We start from the raw sequence: 18,794 nt of genomic DNA on the forward strand, positions 1-18,794 counted from the left end.
CAGCTTCACTGCCGAAGAGCCTGAAGAGCTACAAGGTTTGTTTTCCCTAACTGTAGCGCCACCTAGTGCCAAGAAAACAAAGCACTCCCATAGCATAGCTCCTATTCCAACTATTCTTTTGATAAATGAATACCGTAAAACAAGAAGGTGAATTGTTCTTAAAACACAATGGCTTTGTCCATACCTGGGACTTCCCCTTGCTATTGTGACAAGCCTCCTCATACAACATGTAATTATAGCAAGATATGCTTACTGTGAACATACACTTTTGGCTGTCACTACTTTTGTTCTCTGGTATTTTTGTTTGCTTAAAAAAAAACTGTATTTTACTTACTAACAGCAGACTGGTACATTGTGATTCTGAAGAAATTCAGAGAACTCCTGTTAAATTTAACAAAAAATCACTCTGGCTTAATATAATAATAAAAACAAGTCATTTGTTCTAAATTAACCTTCAAAAACTCTGAAGAATAATTTAAATGCAAATGAAACCCATTATAGAATGGTTACTGGTTTCAGTATATCTTGTCTTGAATTCTCCACATTAAATTATGCTCTGAAACATGCAGGCTAGCCATGTTCTCTTCATCAAAGTGAAGTGCAACTTTGGTTCTAAGAAGGGAAGTGTTGAGATGCCATTTCTAAGGTAACTCAGTCACAACTAAAGAGCATCAGGTTAAAAGAGGGAATACAACCCAGCCCTGCTTCTAATTCTGGAACACTGAGGCCAAGTCGTTAACTCTGATATCTTTGTTTAAAACAAACAGGAAGAAAGTAAGAGGTTGGAGGGAAGTGTGGGAAAAGAGAAGAATTTGGCCAAGATGCTTCCACAGGCCCCTCTTCTAACCTCCTTTGTTTTTATAAACAAGATCCCTGCAATCGGTCACCTTTAGCACCTGCAAGTTTGGAGTTATTCGAAGTACACATAGAGTGATCACGCTCTGAAGAAGAGTCAACACCCAGCAACAACGCAGGCTTGAACAGAAATCAGAGTGGGGCATGAGAAGATTGCTCTGAACGTTTGTATCACCCCTGACTTGGAGACAGAACACGTTAAGTTGTGTCCTCTGTGACCTTGCACTATGAATGGGGATGTACTGTCTAAACAATAATAACAAATAATAAAATATGTAGGAATCACTTCATTTAAAGGGTTACTATTGCTGGATGAGGATATTATAAAACATTCTGGGTTATGTGAGGTTTTGCCAACAGAGTAGCTTGGGATCTTTGTATAGGTTTTAGGGGATGATTGTCTAAAATGAGGATGAATTCTACATAATTAGAAACAGACCTGGAGTTTCCTACCATAGTCATGGTCATTATTCTCTCATTTTACAAAAATAACCTCATCCTGACTGGAAGCGAGCTGTGGCTTGGAGGCAATGGCTTAGAAGACGAAAGCAGGAAGAGGGGTAGGCCAAAAAATGAGCAGCCTATCTCAACAGTGAATCAAGAATGAAATGAGGCAAGCAGAGCCCAAAAGACCCACCACATTTGGGACACTTTCCAAACACTGCCCAGTGTGCCCCAAGCACTCCTGTGGATCATATGAAATGAGATGGTGACTGGATGAGTGACACTCTCTGAGACAATAGAATGACAAGCTTATAGAGTGAGGCAAACAAGAAAAAGCCACAGCACTGCTCAATGATCAGTGACTGGGGACATTAAATGCTGAGACAACTCACTTGATAAGGTCTGAGGGGAAGTCATTTGAGAAATGATGATAATCAGAACTAATGGAAAATTTTTTTCCATGCCATTAAGAAATTCAAAACAGAATCATAATGTGATACAACCACACACCCACTAGATAGACTCACACTAGAGCAAACATTGCTGGAGATAGTAGGCCTCCCAATAGGTAAGATCAGACATGTTATGAATACCCTGGAAGATTATGTTCGGTGTCTACTAGAGCTGAACATGCATCTACTCTATGACCCAGCACCTACTTTCAAAAATACTCCTTTCAAACGTGTGTATGCATTCACTGAAAGACACGGATCAGAAGGCTCAGAGTAGAGCTATTTCTAACAGCCCCAACAAGGAATAGCCCGAATGCAAGAAGGAATTCATACACTGTGATAGGTCCACCTTATGTAACACTACACAGCCACAACACAGCCAGGTATGAGCCAAGCCAGTTCAGCTCATAAGACTTAACTGTACAGAAACTGAAATATCTCACAAACATAATATTGGTGAAATTATGAAGGCCACTCCACGTAGTTAAAGGGAAGATTTATTTAGTGGGTAACTTACAAATGAAAGGTCGTGGGGTCTGGGGAAGGTGTATCGCAGTCCAGCAGTGCTCTCTGGAGCTCTGCTTGGTCAACCTCCACCGTCCATGGTCCAGGAACAGAGAGTGAGAGCTGGCCCATCTGGATCTCAGGTCTCCAGGGTCCTCCCTAGGCATGACAGTTGCCGAAGCCTCAATGGGGGTTGGAACTTCCAGATCAAAGCTGGAATGGCTACCCACTACACATAATATGAACAAGGGAAGCCAGTCTACACAAATATAATCACGGCCTGCTTTCAAAAGTCAGGCTAAACAACGCCATAGGAAAAAGGAAGAGTATCCCAGGAGGCATGGCAAGGACTCTCAGGCACTGATAATATTTTGTTTCTTCACCTGTTTCCTAGAGAAATGGCTGTGCTTTGTTTGTGAAGATCCATCACTGCCTACTTGTGATTTGTATATTGTTCTGTAATTGCTAAGACTCCGGCAAAGCTCTAGAGGCACATTTGGGGTGGGAGGTATTCTCAGTGGCAAGAAACAAAAAGGAAGCTCTTGCCAAAGACCACTGAAAACAGACAGCAGTGGCCAAGTATCTGTGCCCCAAGTAATGGTATGCTCACATAACTGCTTGCAGCTTCATGGAAAACCAAGTTCTTCTCTGATAAAAAGAATCTCTAGAACTACCCAAGCCAGCAATTCCAGTTATGATAGGGGAAAACAAACTAAGACCAAGAGCAAAAGGCACAATTTGATCAAAGTCATACTAACTAGTGATACAGGAAAGTATAAGCCAGGCCAATTCGGATGACACTTAAATTGATTATTCCCTAAGGATTCATAACCTCACTAGCCCTGGAAATCTGATTAGGTTTCCAGTACTGGGTATGATTTCCCTCCTGTTGAGTGAGCATTAAGTCCAATTAGACAGCTGTTGGTTACCACCAACATGTGAGTACCCTTATTACACCTTTATACTTACCTTGCCATGCTGGTACTGGAAACTTAGCCAGCTTCCCAGGGCTAGTGAGGTCATGAACCGTAGAGTAAAATCTAGTACCACCACTCTAGACACTCTAGACCAGCATAATTCCTTACTACACTCTAAATCGTATCCTTCTATCCACAGATAAATGTAGCTACCACCCTTCATCCAAGAAGCTTCTCTTTACAGTAAATGGAGACCACCACACAGAACCACAACTGGACACAATGCAGAGATCAACAGGTCCACAGGGCGCCCAGCTCCAACAGATATATCTACATCACAGCTCAGGGAACACTGTGGAAGAGGGAGTGGAGAGATTTGAAGAGTCAGCACACCAGGAAGTCTGTTGGGAAACAATCTCTCTTAGATGTGGCTGGATAAAGAAGACCAGAACAATGGCAATATATGGACAAGTGACTGTGGAAGATGGAAAGTTCTGTGGGTCCCACTGCTAGACAAAAAACTATAAGCAACTAACGGCTGCTAGAAGGAGAATTAGCCTCTCCCAGGGATGAGCCCCTGATTGTTGGCCTATGCAAAGAGGTCAGCCCTGAAACCATTTCACAGAAACAGACTCAGCAGCTTGTATTTATATTTGTACATACAAAGACACACATACATATGTAACAATAATTTTAAAAAAACTAGAAATTTTTCTAGCTATAACCTAGGAGGGGGGAGCACAAGAGAGGTTAGGCGAAAGGTAGAACTGAGCTGGGCTGGAGGGAGAAGGGAAGGAAATTGATGTAATTCTATTGCAATTAAAAACATTTTAAGAAGACTTAAGAAATTATACAGGAATCAAGACATCTTTTTTATACTACCCCTCGGAATATAAAAGATACTCAAGATGGGGCAGGCTCTGTTCATTTCCTTCAAGGCAGATGAGCAGCAAAAGGAAATATTTCTCACAACACTGACACAGCACAGAACAGTGATCCCAGGAGGTATGAAGGAGGAAGCGGTCATCTTGGGACATTTGGGCTCACCGTACACTGAGGATGGAACAGAGAACAGCTATCACTGTCCCAAAAGTTTCCATTGTCCACAGACAGCACTCGGTGTGACACTGCACATCTGGACCATTTGTCCTTGTGGAGAAATCACATGCAAGGTCTCTTTTATAAGCAACCATTTTTGCAATAAAGGGCAACCGAATAATCACACAAAAGCAAGTACCACATGAAATAAAAAGACAATTACCCATAAAGGTAGGCAAGAACGCAGCTGGATAGATGATTTAAAGCAAAAAAAAAAAAAAAAAAAAAAATCTGAAAGATGCCTGGAGACATCATTACTGCAAGAACAAATGCTAATAGAAGGACGCCCAAGCAGACAACCGTGACTCTGCTTAAGACACAGATGAGAAAGGAGCCAAGGAAATGAAAGGACTAAGCCCAGCCTTGGAGCAAAGCAAGAATCAGAGTTTCAGTTAAGGAAAAAACACTGCAGAACACAGAAGGAAACCGGAACCAGGGTTCTGCAGAGCACAAATCTTGTCCTGACATTTGCAGAGATAACTGAGCAGATGGAGCTTTAGGCACAGGCCATCATCCATTTTGGTTTTTAAAATACTGACAGCCAGACTCACTACAAATAAAGGATCACTTCCTAATACCACTTTTCTCCATCAATCTTTACAAAATAAAAAGGCAAAAGGAACCACACAGAAATCAATGAAGAAAAGGTGAAAGCAAAACCCATTCCAGAATTAAAGAAAGGTTGGTTTCAAACAGGCAGCACAACACACACCTCCCAGAAGGCTCCTTGCTGCTCCCTGCCACAGCTGTTGTCCTCCATCCGTCCATTTTCTCCCCTGTAAAAATGGGAAAACCTAGCATAGCACCCTGGCAGCAAACAATGTAACAATTAAAACTGCCTTACGTTTCTGGATGCTGAGCCTTCAATGCAGGAGGAAAATTGAATTTGTACTTCACTGGTTTAAAGTTGCAAATTAAAACTTAAGTTACTGGAAAAGCTTTAAACCCATTTATAGAAAACTCAGTATGGGTACTGCATTTTATTATAAGTTTTTATAAAACCAAAATGTATACCCAGTAAATCTAATGCCACTTTGACATCTGAATGGAGATGCATTGTAAATGTAAAAACTAGGTGAATTAACAAATACTTTTTGGGAAAAACTTACATAAATTCTATACCATACTCTAATGTGTATATATATGCACACACATATATACATGTATATGTGTGTGATTACTTATGTATATAATATATAATAGAGTATGGTATATAATTTATTATATATTAATATATGTTATGTAATATTATATAATATATATTATTCTATAATAAACATATGTTACAGTTCATAGAAGACAAAATACACTATTACATTGGTCTGTGTTGTTTCCCTTTCTTAGTGTGGCTAGAATTAGAAACTCTGGGGGCTGGGGAGATGGCTCAGAGGTTAAGAGCACTAGCTGCTCTTCCACAGGTCCTGAGTTCAATTCCCAGCAACCACATGGTGGCTCACAGCCATTGTAATGAGATCTGGTGCCATTTCTGGCTTGCAGGCAATAATGCAAGCAGAACACTGTATACATTATAAATAAATAAATCGAGAAAAAAAATTAGAAACTCTGTACTCTAGAGTAAGACAGTGCTATCCGGAAACAATACCTGTGACACAGCACATCTCTTCTACCAGTGTTTCTCATGCTACCAACATGGTGACTGCTGAGTGCAAGGCAATGTGGGAAGCCAAACAAAGCCTGTATCTACATCTCAAACTATCTGTAAGGAAGGAACAATAGACATATATCCTCACTTTTATTGAATACAAGTTAAATATCTGTTAAAAGAGGGGACTGATAAAGGCAGAAAAGTCACACATAAAAAATATACCATACTAGTTAATAACCTCAGAAACTGTCATTTAAAATAAAAACTATTAGCAGAAATTGGATTTTTGACAACCACCTACTTGGTAAGATTAAGGCTGATGGGTGGGTATATTTACACAACTGTTGTACAGGACCAGCCTCCAAGCCAAAGCTGGCCCTACTGGCCCAAGATCATTATAGCTGAGTTCATTAACTGTTGACCTTCCCTCTTGAAAGGGGGAAGGTAGGGAGGATCATGGCTCTGTCCATGTGAAGCAGCAGGTAAACCTGGGCTAGGAACAGATTTTGCCATGACAGTTAACTCCCAAAGGACAAGAAATAACTTATAGGCAAGGATGAAGAGGTCTTTGAGAACCTGGGTGTGGGTCACAATGGAAGGAATGGGTGTCAAAATCCCCTATATTGCATATTTACACACTATGATTCTTAAATTAAAAAGTAAAGCTAATTTTGTAAGAAGGTTCTATGAAACTTGTATTTAACTGAATCAATTCAGCTGAAATTTCATTTCAAATGGCATCATCCAAGGTCACCTAGTGGCAGCATAAGTGCAACCAGTAGAGTCACCACCAGGGCTGGAAACAATGTCGGGGAACCAAGAGAGAGGTGCTCTTAGCATGCGACCTACTGCATGTTAGGGGCATGGTTCCCAGTGCTTGCAAGGCTCAAGGCACTTGCTCAGAAACAATGATTTTGAAGGCATTACCTTTTGAAAAGATACTCACAAGCTCACCAGCCAGACAACCTAGCCCTCTTGAGTAGTTCTAGGCCAGTGTCTCAGAAAAACAAGGTGGTTCCAGAGGAATGACACCAAGGTCAACCTTTAGCCTGCACACACACCACACATTCATGTGTACTTGCACTCACATGTACCCTCACACATACATACATACATACATACATACATACATACATACATACATACATACATACGGGGTGGAGCAGGATATCCCCAAGAGATTCTGAATAGAAATCATTCTAAATAGAAAATCAACATCTTATGATGTGGAGAATAACTTCTATGTACATTATTTAGGATGATAAAATGGGCCTATCAACTTAAAGACGTAGTTTCAGCCAGTTCTATAACAGTCAAATCTGTTAGCTACGTCAGTAGGCTATCATTGTTCTTGTAATGTTAAAAAAAAGAAAGACTTAATTATTACACAGTAATACATAACTCATTAGCTACCAAAGGTGACCATTTTCAGTGTCATCTCTGTTGTCCAAATTCAAGGAAGTCAGAGCTATTTGAAACTCACTTGTCTTGTCTTTGTGACAGACAACTTTCTCAGGAAGCTGCTTTTACCTGACAAAGCAGACGCCATAAAGTACGAGCTAATATGACAGGGATTTATAACCACCTCCATATCTGCAAGCAGCAGAATATCCTAGCCATGAAGATCTGCATACAACATAGGTCCATATTCCCTTTTTCAGTAGAAGCCCACTTGCTAATTATACTTCTTACAGATACATGCTGCTCAAAACCATGCCTTTAGCAAGGAGACGTGGGAGCCCCAATGTCTGAGTAAAGCAAAACTGATGCCATCCTTAAACAGTGCAGAAGCAAAAACAACCAGGTTGCAATCTCTTAAAACCTGCTGCTGCCCCACAAACACCAGGGATGCCAAGTTGCCACAGAGTAACCATTGCTAAATAGGCACAGATGAAAGATTATAAGCCAAATGAGTCAACTGTAAAGTTTGAAAGTATACAGGAGGGCTGGGAATATAACTCAGATGGTAGAATGCTTCTCTAGTACACATGATGCCCTGGGTTCTAAGTCCAGCATTACATAAACCAGGTGTGGTGGCACATACGTGTAGGCCTGGCACTTGTGAGGCAAACAATGAGTTTTGAAAGTTCTAGGTGGTCCTGGGCTACATAGAAAATTTGAGGTCAGTCTGGGCTGAATCCTTGACTCAAAATAAGAGAAAAGAAAAAACAAAAAGGAATAAAGAGGCAGGCAGGAAAATAGAAGCTTCAACTTCAAGGCCATAATCAATGAGTAAAAGGAAGCCATGTTTATGCACATGGGATTTACTGTGTGCCTTACCTGACCCTAACACAAAACAGAGATGCCTCTCCCACTACCTGCAGAATGTTCAAACCATGGCACTAATGCTCAGGGGACCCTCTCTTAGAACTCCCTAGGGGAATATGAAATTCCAACTTCATAAAGGAAGTACTCAAAATGTTTTTTGACGAATCCATCAATGACCACACATCCCGTTTGCCTTGGGTGTACTTATATTTTACACTGAAGTTGACATCTAAGTTCTGTGTCTATGGTAGAAAGTGTATCCAGTGTCACTAAGGTTTGCCTGGTCTGGATAGCCCAGTATCAACTAGCTATAGTAAACAGCTTACCCCCACCCTAGTCCCTAAAGTGGGCTCAATTCATCACCAATTAGGTGACCCATTCCTTCTCATGGTGATGGGTGTACAAAAGCACAGCCTGGCCCATAAAGCACACATGATCTCCCTGACCACAGAAACTGGCTAAGAAACCCAGTCACTGAAAAGCCTGGGGGTTGCTGCATATCAGAAGCTCAGACGTGAATTCAGCTGGTGGCAGGAGTGGACATAAGGCTGGAACTGCTAGCCTTCACTTTGCCATTCTCAGGGCACTCAGAAACTCAAGAACTGAAGGTAAAGTCAAACATCCCAAAACACAGAATCAAGAATAGTTCCAGACAACAAGATCCCTCGTCAAGCCATTCCTAAACTCCTCCCTATCACTTTATTTCCTGTGAGCTTGTTAACAACCTACACTATTTAAGGCTGCTTGGAACTGAGTTTTCAGTTATTTCAGGTAAATAAACACTATCTCATAAGATAAAATGTCTTGTAAGAAAGTCCATGTTGCATATGCATCAAGCTATGTATTTTAATAAATTTTCATATGCATAATGTTTTTTTATCTGCCCAATTAGGCATACAGATATTATTCGCAGCCTAGTTTTACATCAGAGAATGACTCACTAAAGTGGTGCAATAGCCTGAATGCTATCAACCCAATGCTGGCTGTGTGAGACACCTTCTTAGCACTTTCAAAGTCAGTTCATGTGATAGGAACTACCACTACCTGCATCTTACCATGACAGTATGGCAAACAGAGGGTCAAGGCAGCCAAGGCAAGCAAAATGGTAATCGGCAGATACAGGGTAAAGGTTATCAGTCTAGGAAGACAAAGGACCTTCTTGCTCCCAAGTTCCACGTGACTCCACCGCCATCACCCTACTTCAAACTCACAACTCTCAGAAATTTTCTCAGATAAGTTAAATGTGCACTGAGATGATTGGGACAATAAACTTATCTGTACTGTGTACTCCCTGTTCCTGAAGCTTCTTTGCCATAATTTAGCACCCAGTGAGTACAGGTGTACATAAAGCACACTTCCATAGGACCAAGTAATCTTTTCCTCCCTGACTATGACAATAAATATGTAGTAAGAACCTACCAGCACACATGCTTCATTGCAAAAGATCAAAAGAAAAGGCCCTTATGTATTCAAAATAATTTATCACAGTACCAACATTTAACAAGGTGCGCTTGACTTATTCTTGGCCTTTTGCTCCAGAAATGTTATTCAAAAGCATGAACCAGCCTACACCCAGAAAGCATTTATTGGGTAGCAGCTCCTGTAAGGTGAGAGAGCTGCCATGGAAAACATGGTCAGCCTGGCACTCTTAACATCAGAGCTTGTCCCCGACAGAGCTAGGTGCTTCCTCTGACCCTGCCAAGCACGTCGCAGTGCCACCAACCACCTCCCTATTAATTATCAAGTCCTGGTTGCAAAGAACAATGAACTTGGTTTATTACTTTGCCTTTCGTCTTAAAGAACAGCTTCAAGAGCAGAAGTTTAGGAATGGGAGAACACAGTCTGGTGGAAATTAACAGCCTGAGTGGAACCTTAATGAGAAGCTGAAAAATTAACAACTGCAGAAGTGCAGAATTCTCTCAATTGCTTTAAGATCAGGGAAGAGCCAATGGGACAAAACGTGTGAACACATTTTCAAAGGAAAAAGTGCTTTGCCCATGGGAGTACTGAGAGCGATTTTCATCAGAGAGGCACAAGGTCATCTTCACTGGTGTATAGAAGAAACAAACAGATAGTTTGTAATAATCCTCTCTCACGTCATCTTTATTGCATGCCCTCCACCCCACCCCCACCCTTATGTCCTCTCTCCCTTCAATTCTCCCTACTATCAACACCAGGAGCACACACAGTTTCAGACCTGTGGGGCTGCTTGGGATTGGGAAGGCAAAGAGATAAGGAAAATAGATGGGAAAATGCTAATAGAAGATTGTTAAGCAAGAAATACTGCTTGTACTGAGCCTATAGACTTAGGTAACCTGCTCATAGTTAACTCTAGTTTCAGCCACATAGAAGCTCTAGTCAAAAAGACACTGGCAAATAGGATGCTTGAACATTCTTTTTTCTTGTACCAATAAGGACCCTGAGATCACCTTATCAATAGCTAATATATTGGAAGAAAGATTTAAAGCCATACCAGCCCCAACTGACCTGGAGCCAACTACCAACCATGAGGATGAAGCCATCTCCAACCCATCACACCACACAGCAGAGCAAGACAGAAGGCACTAAAAGTCCATGGTGTAAGCCTGGGCCATGGAATCACGGGAAATAACAACTGTCTGGATAAGCTAGGAGGATGTAGCCAAAGTTCTCAAGCTTGTCCATAAGTATCTTAGAAATAAAAGAACACAACCAAGTCCAGCAATTTATTACTGCTAGAAGAGTACTAGCACACTAAAATTTATGGTAGAAACATAACAAAATAACAGTCCCAGACCTCAAAGAGTATATAATCTAACAGAGAATGAAAACATACAGGTAACTACCATGTACCATGATGGAGTAGACATCACTCCCTTGCATCTCCATAAGCTTCCCCAGTAGCAGTATATCCATGTGAACCTTAGGGCTGCCTATTCATTCAATGTCCACACCCAAGCACTCCAAACAGAAACTGTTTATAGACAAGTTCATACATGTTCATAAAGTGATGTCTATGTGTCAAGGGCTTTCCAAAGAGGGGAGGAGAGAGGAGGCAAAGAGAACAGATACACATAAGCCTCTACAAATTATTTAACATAAACCATCCTTTAAAAAATTATATTGAAATTAAAAAGTAAGACTTGCTGCTCTTACAGTATGAGGTCCCAACCTGTGTGGGAGCAGAACCACTATGCTTTACCAACAAATGTACTTTAGACTGGATTCAGTAGAAATCAGAGGATGAGATAAGACAATCCAAGATGAAGGGAACTGTACAAAGAAATATCCAAAAGCAGGGAGGAAATTTTTCATCTCTAGATACAATCCCTACAAGTGCAGAGACTTATTGCTTTGCCCTCTGCCTAGAATCATGTCATGGTAAGATTTTCTCAACAACTGGTGCTCAATGAAGGAAGAAAGAAGAGATAAATAGAAGAAAGATGGGAAGGATAAACTGAGGAAAGTGGAGGACCCACGATGAGGATGTTTTCAAAAGCTATTTAGCAATATAGGCAGCAGCCCAGGTTTATAAAAGTATTAGCATATTAATAGGGAGATCACTCATTAGCTTCTATCCCTAATAAGAATTCTTTGAAAATTTTGAAAACAGTTTTTTTTTAAGGTTCAAAAATTCAGCTCACAAAAAAATGTATCAAGATTCAAAAGGAGTGACCTGAACATGACCAGCACCAAAACAGGTACTGAGTTGGGCTGACTATGTTTTTCCAATGAAAATCACAGGAGGAAGAACCACAATGGTTGAAATGCCCACCGTGGCCAATCCTGGATAAATGTGGATGATCACAGTACTGTCCATGTAGCGAAATGATCAATATAGTCATGTCCTGTACAGTGGTGCTTCAATCAATGGTCACATGGTGGTTCCATTAGAATATCACCTAGTGATGCGGTAGACATCTTAGTTTGTGCTATGATGCTAACACCAGATGAAATTACCAGATAATATACCCCTCAGAATGTGTTTCCTCCATTTGAAATGTACAATCACACTCATATTTCTCAAACTGCAGAAATAAACTATAACTGATACAAACCTGGCCATCGGGGACTTTAGAATATGCTTTCCTTGGTCTGCCTTTGCACAGCCACAATACTGTGCCCATTGCCCATGGTTTTTTGGAGCCATACATGAAGGAGCTGCTTAGAACCCCTGGGTCCACTTTCCAGCTGGCACATTACAAATCCCAGATGTTTTAATATCTCAGGCTAGAGTTTTGAATCCTGGAATGGCTAAAAACAACTCTTGATAAGGAAGACTACACTCTATGGCTGCAAGTAATGTCTCAAAAACTGGGGTACATTGATGTCCATAAATAAAATTTTATCCCAGATCTGCCCTCTGCTTTAATGGTTTATTTCTTATACCAAAAATATGGAAGATACCACCAAAAACAGGGGGGAAAGTATCTTCTCCACACTTGGTGAAGGTTCTCCAGAAAGCAGAGGATCCAGGGCCCTGGCCAGGGAGACCCAAAGAACTGCAGGGAACTCATTTCACAAACCTACTACATCGCAGGCCTGCTGAGCAATGGCCCCATTATTAGTCTGCTCCAAATCCACACCATCTCCAGTTCATGCAAGGAAACTGCAGAGAGCAAGGGGAAAAAAAAAAACTCTTTACAGATTGCTGTAATCTTGCAGAGACAAATAGCTCAGCTGATTCACTCTGTCATAAAACAGAAGTAGCATGCTTCTCTGCGGAATTTAAACTCAGAAAATCTTCATCCAGGAAAAGATCCTGTTCGCATTTTATTATATTCCCTGTTACTTAAGAAGCTCTGAAAGAGTAAAGGACCCCTCCATCTATGTGTTTTCTCTCCATCCTAGCCATGAACTCCTGGCCAAAAACTTCTGTAGTCCCCAGAGAAGGACTAACAAGCCACCAGCACAATTCAAAATTAAACTATTTGCATTCTTATCTCATCATCATGTAGGTTCGAATATGCCCGGCCACTATATTCAGCAGAGCAAACACCAACTGGGTATGAGGTACACACAATAAAATCCTGAAAAAAACTTCAAGTTTCTTTCATGCAATTAGTACACTTATCATGGCAACTGCTGGTGTGGGGGGTCTGTGTGAGAGCAGCCTGCTTATTCTCTGACACAGCTGGAAGCCCTGTGTGGGGCAGTTGAAAACACAAAATCCAGCCAGACACTGGAGTGATCAAAGACTATGTCTACAGCAAGAGAAATGTGCAGTCTGTAGAAAAGCAAGAATAACTCAAGCTGGAAGGACTCAACCAGGAGCACCACCTGCTCTACGTCCCTGGCTGCAGCGGGCTCCAGACACACACACACAGGCCATGATCCCTTCTGCCATACCATCTGTCATACAGCTGCCAGCTTTGCAGTGCAGTCCAACTGTCTGCGATTATTTTGAAGCACAGAGCTCAAGGAGCTCCTTGGAAATCAGAGAACATACCTTGGGCATTTTTATCTTTAGCTGGCTATAACACTCTGGGACAGAGAAACAAGCATGTGCAAAACCCATAAACCCAAAAGCAGCAGAGATGGAGGTAGGGGTGTGGGGGTGAAGAAAGAATTCTCTAATTCCACTTTCAGATGAAAGCTTGAAAAATTCTTCAGCCCGAAAACACCTGGGATTTGTAGTGTACCAGACCAGAAGGTGCACCCAAGGGGTTCTTTTAAGACTCCAAACACCTTGCAATGGACACTGTATTGTGGCTGTGCAAAAGGAGAACCAAGGCAAGCACTCTAAAGCTCCTGATGGCTAGGCTTGCAGAAGCTGGACTCATCAGAAGAGGCAGCCCAGGTGCAGATAAATTTGGCCAACATGCAAACCACATGCTGGCAGCATTCTAAAAGGGACCAGAAAGACAGGCTTCAAAAGAAAAGTGGGGGGGGCACACAGCCCTGAGAAGCTGCAGTGCACCCGAGAACAGGTACAAACACACTTGGGCATCAGACAATGATAACCACAGAACAGAAGCTACTTCACTGCTTAAACCCAGGGACTTCGATACAGGCACTGGTCACTTAGTTGTGACTGGTTACTGTTAGCTGTAAGAGAGTTGCTGGAAAGACACCAGGGATGGTGAAGTCACCCACAGACAACAGGAACCCAACACTACCACAAGATGGGGGCAGAGAGGAGGGGGTATTTCTAGAGGCAGTGTTACCAGACCTCAGATTTCACTATTCCCAAGCAAGGAAAGTCACAGGCTGGATACAGAAAGAAGGAATCAAAGCTGTTCCTTGCTTCTGAGCATTCAAGAGCTCAGACTGTGCCGAGATGCAGAGAAGTTCAACATTCAAGGAACCTTCACCCAACACTGACTTCAATGCTAATGGTCTATATGACAGGGCAGAGCCCCGCATTCCTGAACCCGCTCCCCATGAGGTCTATTGATAAATTACCCTGGAGTCTCCTATCTGGAACAGGAAGGCAAGCATGCAGCACTGTATGCAGGGGTAGCTTCATGCACACTGATCAACTTATGGGACATACTGTAGAAATGCAGGAGAGGATCATAGAAACTACATAAATACATGTACATATCTGAGCAATAGCAACCAATTCCCATGGAAGATTTTCAAAATAAGCATTTGAGTAGTGCTCTCCACCCCAGCCTGAAGGCAAAAGGAGATAGAGAGAGCCCTTAAGGCACCCAGTGAGGCCAGTGGATGAGCACAGACCTAAGGTACAAACAAGAAGGGGAGGACAGGAAAGCCCCTGCCTTTCTCATAAGCTTTAATAACACATTCTCATCTGAAAAGTCATGAAAAATAAAGATAATTAGATGAATGTAAAATGGGATGACAATCAGAAGAGGATTTGGCTTCAAAGCCCAGAATCACTTTGGGGGGGGGGGGCTGTTATGAAAAATTTTGGACATTTTACTATTGTGATTTTACAGAAAGGTCAAAAACTAGTTACAGTCTAGGAGTGTTACTCTGAGTCAACCTTGCTCACACAAGGCCCTAGTGCATTCCCCCAGTGCCAATACACATCACACACACACACACACACACACACACACACACACACACACACACACACACACTGCAGTAGCAGGAAATGATATTTAAGTCTTACAACTTTTTGCTGTTGTGCCTCTGGACATACCAGGTACCACTTCCGCTAATAACTTTCAAAGTGTTTACTAGACATGACTTCTCTCGTTCTTTAAACACGGCACCTTTAACTCTGCATCTTTGCAAACTTCCGGAGGAAAGTTACACCACACCATATCATGGAAGGTCAAAAGGCCTGGCCTTTAGAGATCGTTACCGTACCACTCAGAGGGGTCTAAACTTCAGGAACAAATACATGCACCTCCTGACAGTGTTTATTCTAACATGACTATTCTGAGATGTGAATGAAACCTCTGCTTAGTTTCATGCACCACTGTCTCTTGACAAAGGCAGGCTGCAATGTAGCTCAATGGTAGGGCATTTGCCTAGCATGTCTAAAACTCTGGGTTGAATCCAGGGCACTACTGAAATAAATAAGTGAATAAATAAATTCTGAACAAAGGAAACACTGCAGGAGCACGGTTCCTAAAACAGCATGCCTTTCTCCTTGGGACAGAAGGAGATGGACGGAGATCTGGAAGCCAAAGCCCTCACCTAAAACTGACATTTGGGCTCCTGAAAAAAAGTCCCCAGGACCATCAACCCCAGTGCATCGAAGCTGAGCACTGTCTCCAGCTCAAGGTGTCTTCCTAACCCTGGAGTGGGGCAGGCAACCTCCCTGACACAAATACAAGTGGACACAGTATGTTGCTGAGCCTGGCTCGTGCCACTGTTGTCAGATGAGGGCTCAGTGGCTAATTCAGGCCTTCAAGTCTGCCCCCACAAACCATTAACCACATGCCATCTCACATACAGGAGATCCAACTTCATTTCATGCACTGCTGACACACTTAGCTGAGTCCTGAGGCCAGCCAACATTACATGGAGCTTCCTTTTCCCTAGGGCACTTCACTAGACCTCAGAAGCAACTGGGTGCCATAAAAGCACAAAGCTCAAACTCAACTCCAAACCCAGTGTGCAGTGTGTGTCTTTTACCCAACAAGTGACTCAAAATAAAAACAAGGAAGCTCTTTGTTTGCAGCACAGAGCATAAAAAATGGAGACCAGAATTATCAATGCCCCTTCATAGTGAGTGTTGGCAGAAATACATATAACCATCATCTAGCCACAGAGACATGGAGAATTGGATGGGAAATCAGCAGTTTAGAAATGCCTGCAATCTAACCAAGCTATGTAAATGTCTTCTATAATGTTGTCATGAAAACCATTTTTGTTCTTAATGTATTGCTTTTATGTTGACCTTAACAAAATTAGAAACACAAAGTATATGCCCTTGAATAATAGGATTTTAAATGTACTTAGCACAAAAAGGAGAACAAGTAAAAGCATATATGTGAAATATCATGGTAACCTGAGCATATTACAATTCTCAGCTGTGATATCCAATAGCCATCACCCATGACCTGAGAAACTAACCACTGGCTTATAGGCACAGTTCCCAATCAGCTTCACTGATCTTACCTTAAGCACAGCATATAACGGCCATATTTCAGAAAAGAAAGTTGCCTACTTAAGCCAGTAGAGTAAGATTAAAACACTTTTCACAGCCCTTACTTTCAAAATATTTTGGGTTTCATTCCACTTGTTTGTCCATTCCTTGGTCAATTCTTGAACCTAGAAACACAAACAAATATATAATGATTTTATTAAAAATTTACATAATTTTTGTCTAGAACAGTTTCTAAATGTATAGACCCTATGGGACGATGAATTGCACACGGGTGTGTATGTGTGTCTACATATAATATATACACTTTAATGTAGCTATCTCTACTCTTTGAAAGAACCACCACCAAATACAAACCAAACAGCTGCTCTCATCAACAACCTACACTGCAGCAAAGGAAAGAGACAGAAACCTGTCAAATGATAGCTTTCGGACCTGTTTTCCATGGTGGACTTAGAGAAGCTGCTTCTTTGGATTATTAACAACTTTCAACTTCAAGGATGGCAACAGCACATTAAGTGTGTTTACTTTTCCTGGCCATACTTTAAGAAATAGCCATTTACTTTCTTTTCTAATTGGACGTGGTGATTAAATCACCTTGGATGCTGCAGTTTTCTTTTAGGAGATAATGCTTTTCTAGCTAATTAATGGGGTTTATAAATCTCATTCTACCTTTGGGTAAAGGAGGAAAGATGCTTCTTTATTTGACTCTTTCAGACACAGCAAAATTCTATTGATAAAAGCCAGTTTGTTTTCAGTGGACTGTGACTTAGGAAAGGGAAGGGCCTGACAGCTGAGTGCACACAATTGGTGAGAGCTTCTCAAAGCTAATCAAGTTTTCAGCTAGTTCCAGAAATGCTTTAAGATGATCCTTATGATTAATTCACTAAGAAGCAAAAAAAGTGATGGCTAAATCAAAAGGCCAGGAAAAAGTGGGATGAAATATGCTCTGTGGAAAAGAAGACAGGTAGAACTAGAAGAGTGGTCCAGGAAGGGGACAGCCAACCTCTCAGGGTTCACCGCTTCGGTCAGCTGATGGCCTCCCAACTCCCTCAGCAGAACAATCTCCTCTAAGCCTCCTGTTCTCCTCACCCAGAGCCCCCATCATGTAAGGCTGAACCCCCTCCTATGGGAAAGGCACACTCCATGTGCCTCAAAGAACAGAAATCTTGACTAAACTAAGTGTGTTGTGACAAGGAAGAGGGGATCTGTAGTGATCCCCAACCCAGAGAAAAATAAACCTACCTGACTTACAGTCAGTGGTCATTCACTTACTGAAGTGACCCCAGAAAACCATGGGGTTCCAAGTAAATGTTTCTTCTTTCACTAGCTATTTGCACTGAAGTCTGTCTTCTTTGTGAACAAAGCAAACAGGAGTGAAGAGACACCCCATCCCTCCCTTCCCGCCTCCATGCTTTGATAAGGCTGTGGTGACAGTCAGAAACCACTCATACCCAAGGGCCCTTCAAAGGAGACAGCAGGGAGTCGTGTGGCCACTGGAGTGTTTTGTTCTAAAACATCTTTCAGAAGGGGATGTTCTTATATCTTTTCTCCCTTCAGAGGGGGGAAGAGTAGCATACTGAATTTTCTAATTTATACTAACCAATGAGTAGACTTTCATTGGCAGGCAATTTATCTGAGAAGAGCAGATGAACGTGCCTTACACCACTATATGTGTCCTTACTGAAGAAAGGTGAGCCAATCAATAACACAGAGACCCACAACTGGACAATGTGCAGAGTGGAAGATTTTGAGACACTCAGTCTAAGTGGAATGTCTGCATCAAACCACCCTCCTCAAGGGTCAGGAACAATTAGAAAAGGAGCTGTTAACATTTTAAGAGCCAGAGGGGATAGAGGGCATCAAGGAAACAGTGTCTTCCAGATAAAACAGGACTAATGCACTTATGAACTGAACTCACAGAGACTGTGGCAGCATGCACAGGGCCTGCACAGGTTCAAGTCAAACAGAGTCCCAGTGCTAAGAGAGGGAAGTACGCATGTGATCCTATCCCTAGACAAGAAGCTATCTGCAATTGATACCTATTTGTAAAAGAAAATGTAGTATTCTCTGATGGAGTCTCACTGGGTATATTAACCACACTGAAGGGTAGGCCCCATGTCCAGCAGTAGATGGCCAAC

General features: G+C 41.8%; 1 protein-coding gene across 13 annotated transcripts in view; it reads right to left on the reverse strand.

The window, feature by feature from the left end:
* The window catches only part of Kif16b (kinesin family member 16B), a 286,551-nt gene that overhangs the window by 195,414 nt on the left and 72,343 nt on the right, over positions 1-18,794 (reverse strand). For all 13 annotated transcript variants that reach the window (XR_013050802.1, XM_076570753.1, XM_006983685.4 and 10 more), the window contains one exon: positions 16,761-16,820. Coding sequence is in view for 12 of the 13 variants with exons in the window: in XM_076570753.1 (XP_076426868.1) it covers positions 16,761-16,820 (60 nt within the window). In the remaining variant the exon portion in view is untranslated. The remainder of the gene's footprint in view (positions 1-16,760; positions 16,821-18,794) is intronic.

This window comes from Peromyscus maniculatus, chromosome 4 (genome assembly GCF_049852395.1).
Source record: "Peromyscus maniculatus bairdii isolate BWxNUB_F1_BW_parent chromosome 4, HU_Pman_BW_mat_3.1, whole genome shotgun sequence".
Classification (NCBI taxonomy): domain Eukaryota; kingdom Metazoa; phylum Chordata; class Mammalia; order Rodentia; family Cricetidae; genus Peromyscus; species Peromyscus maniculatus.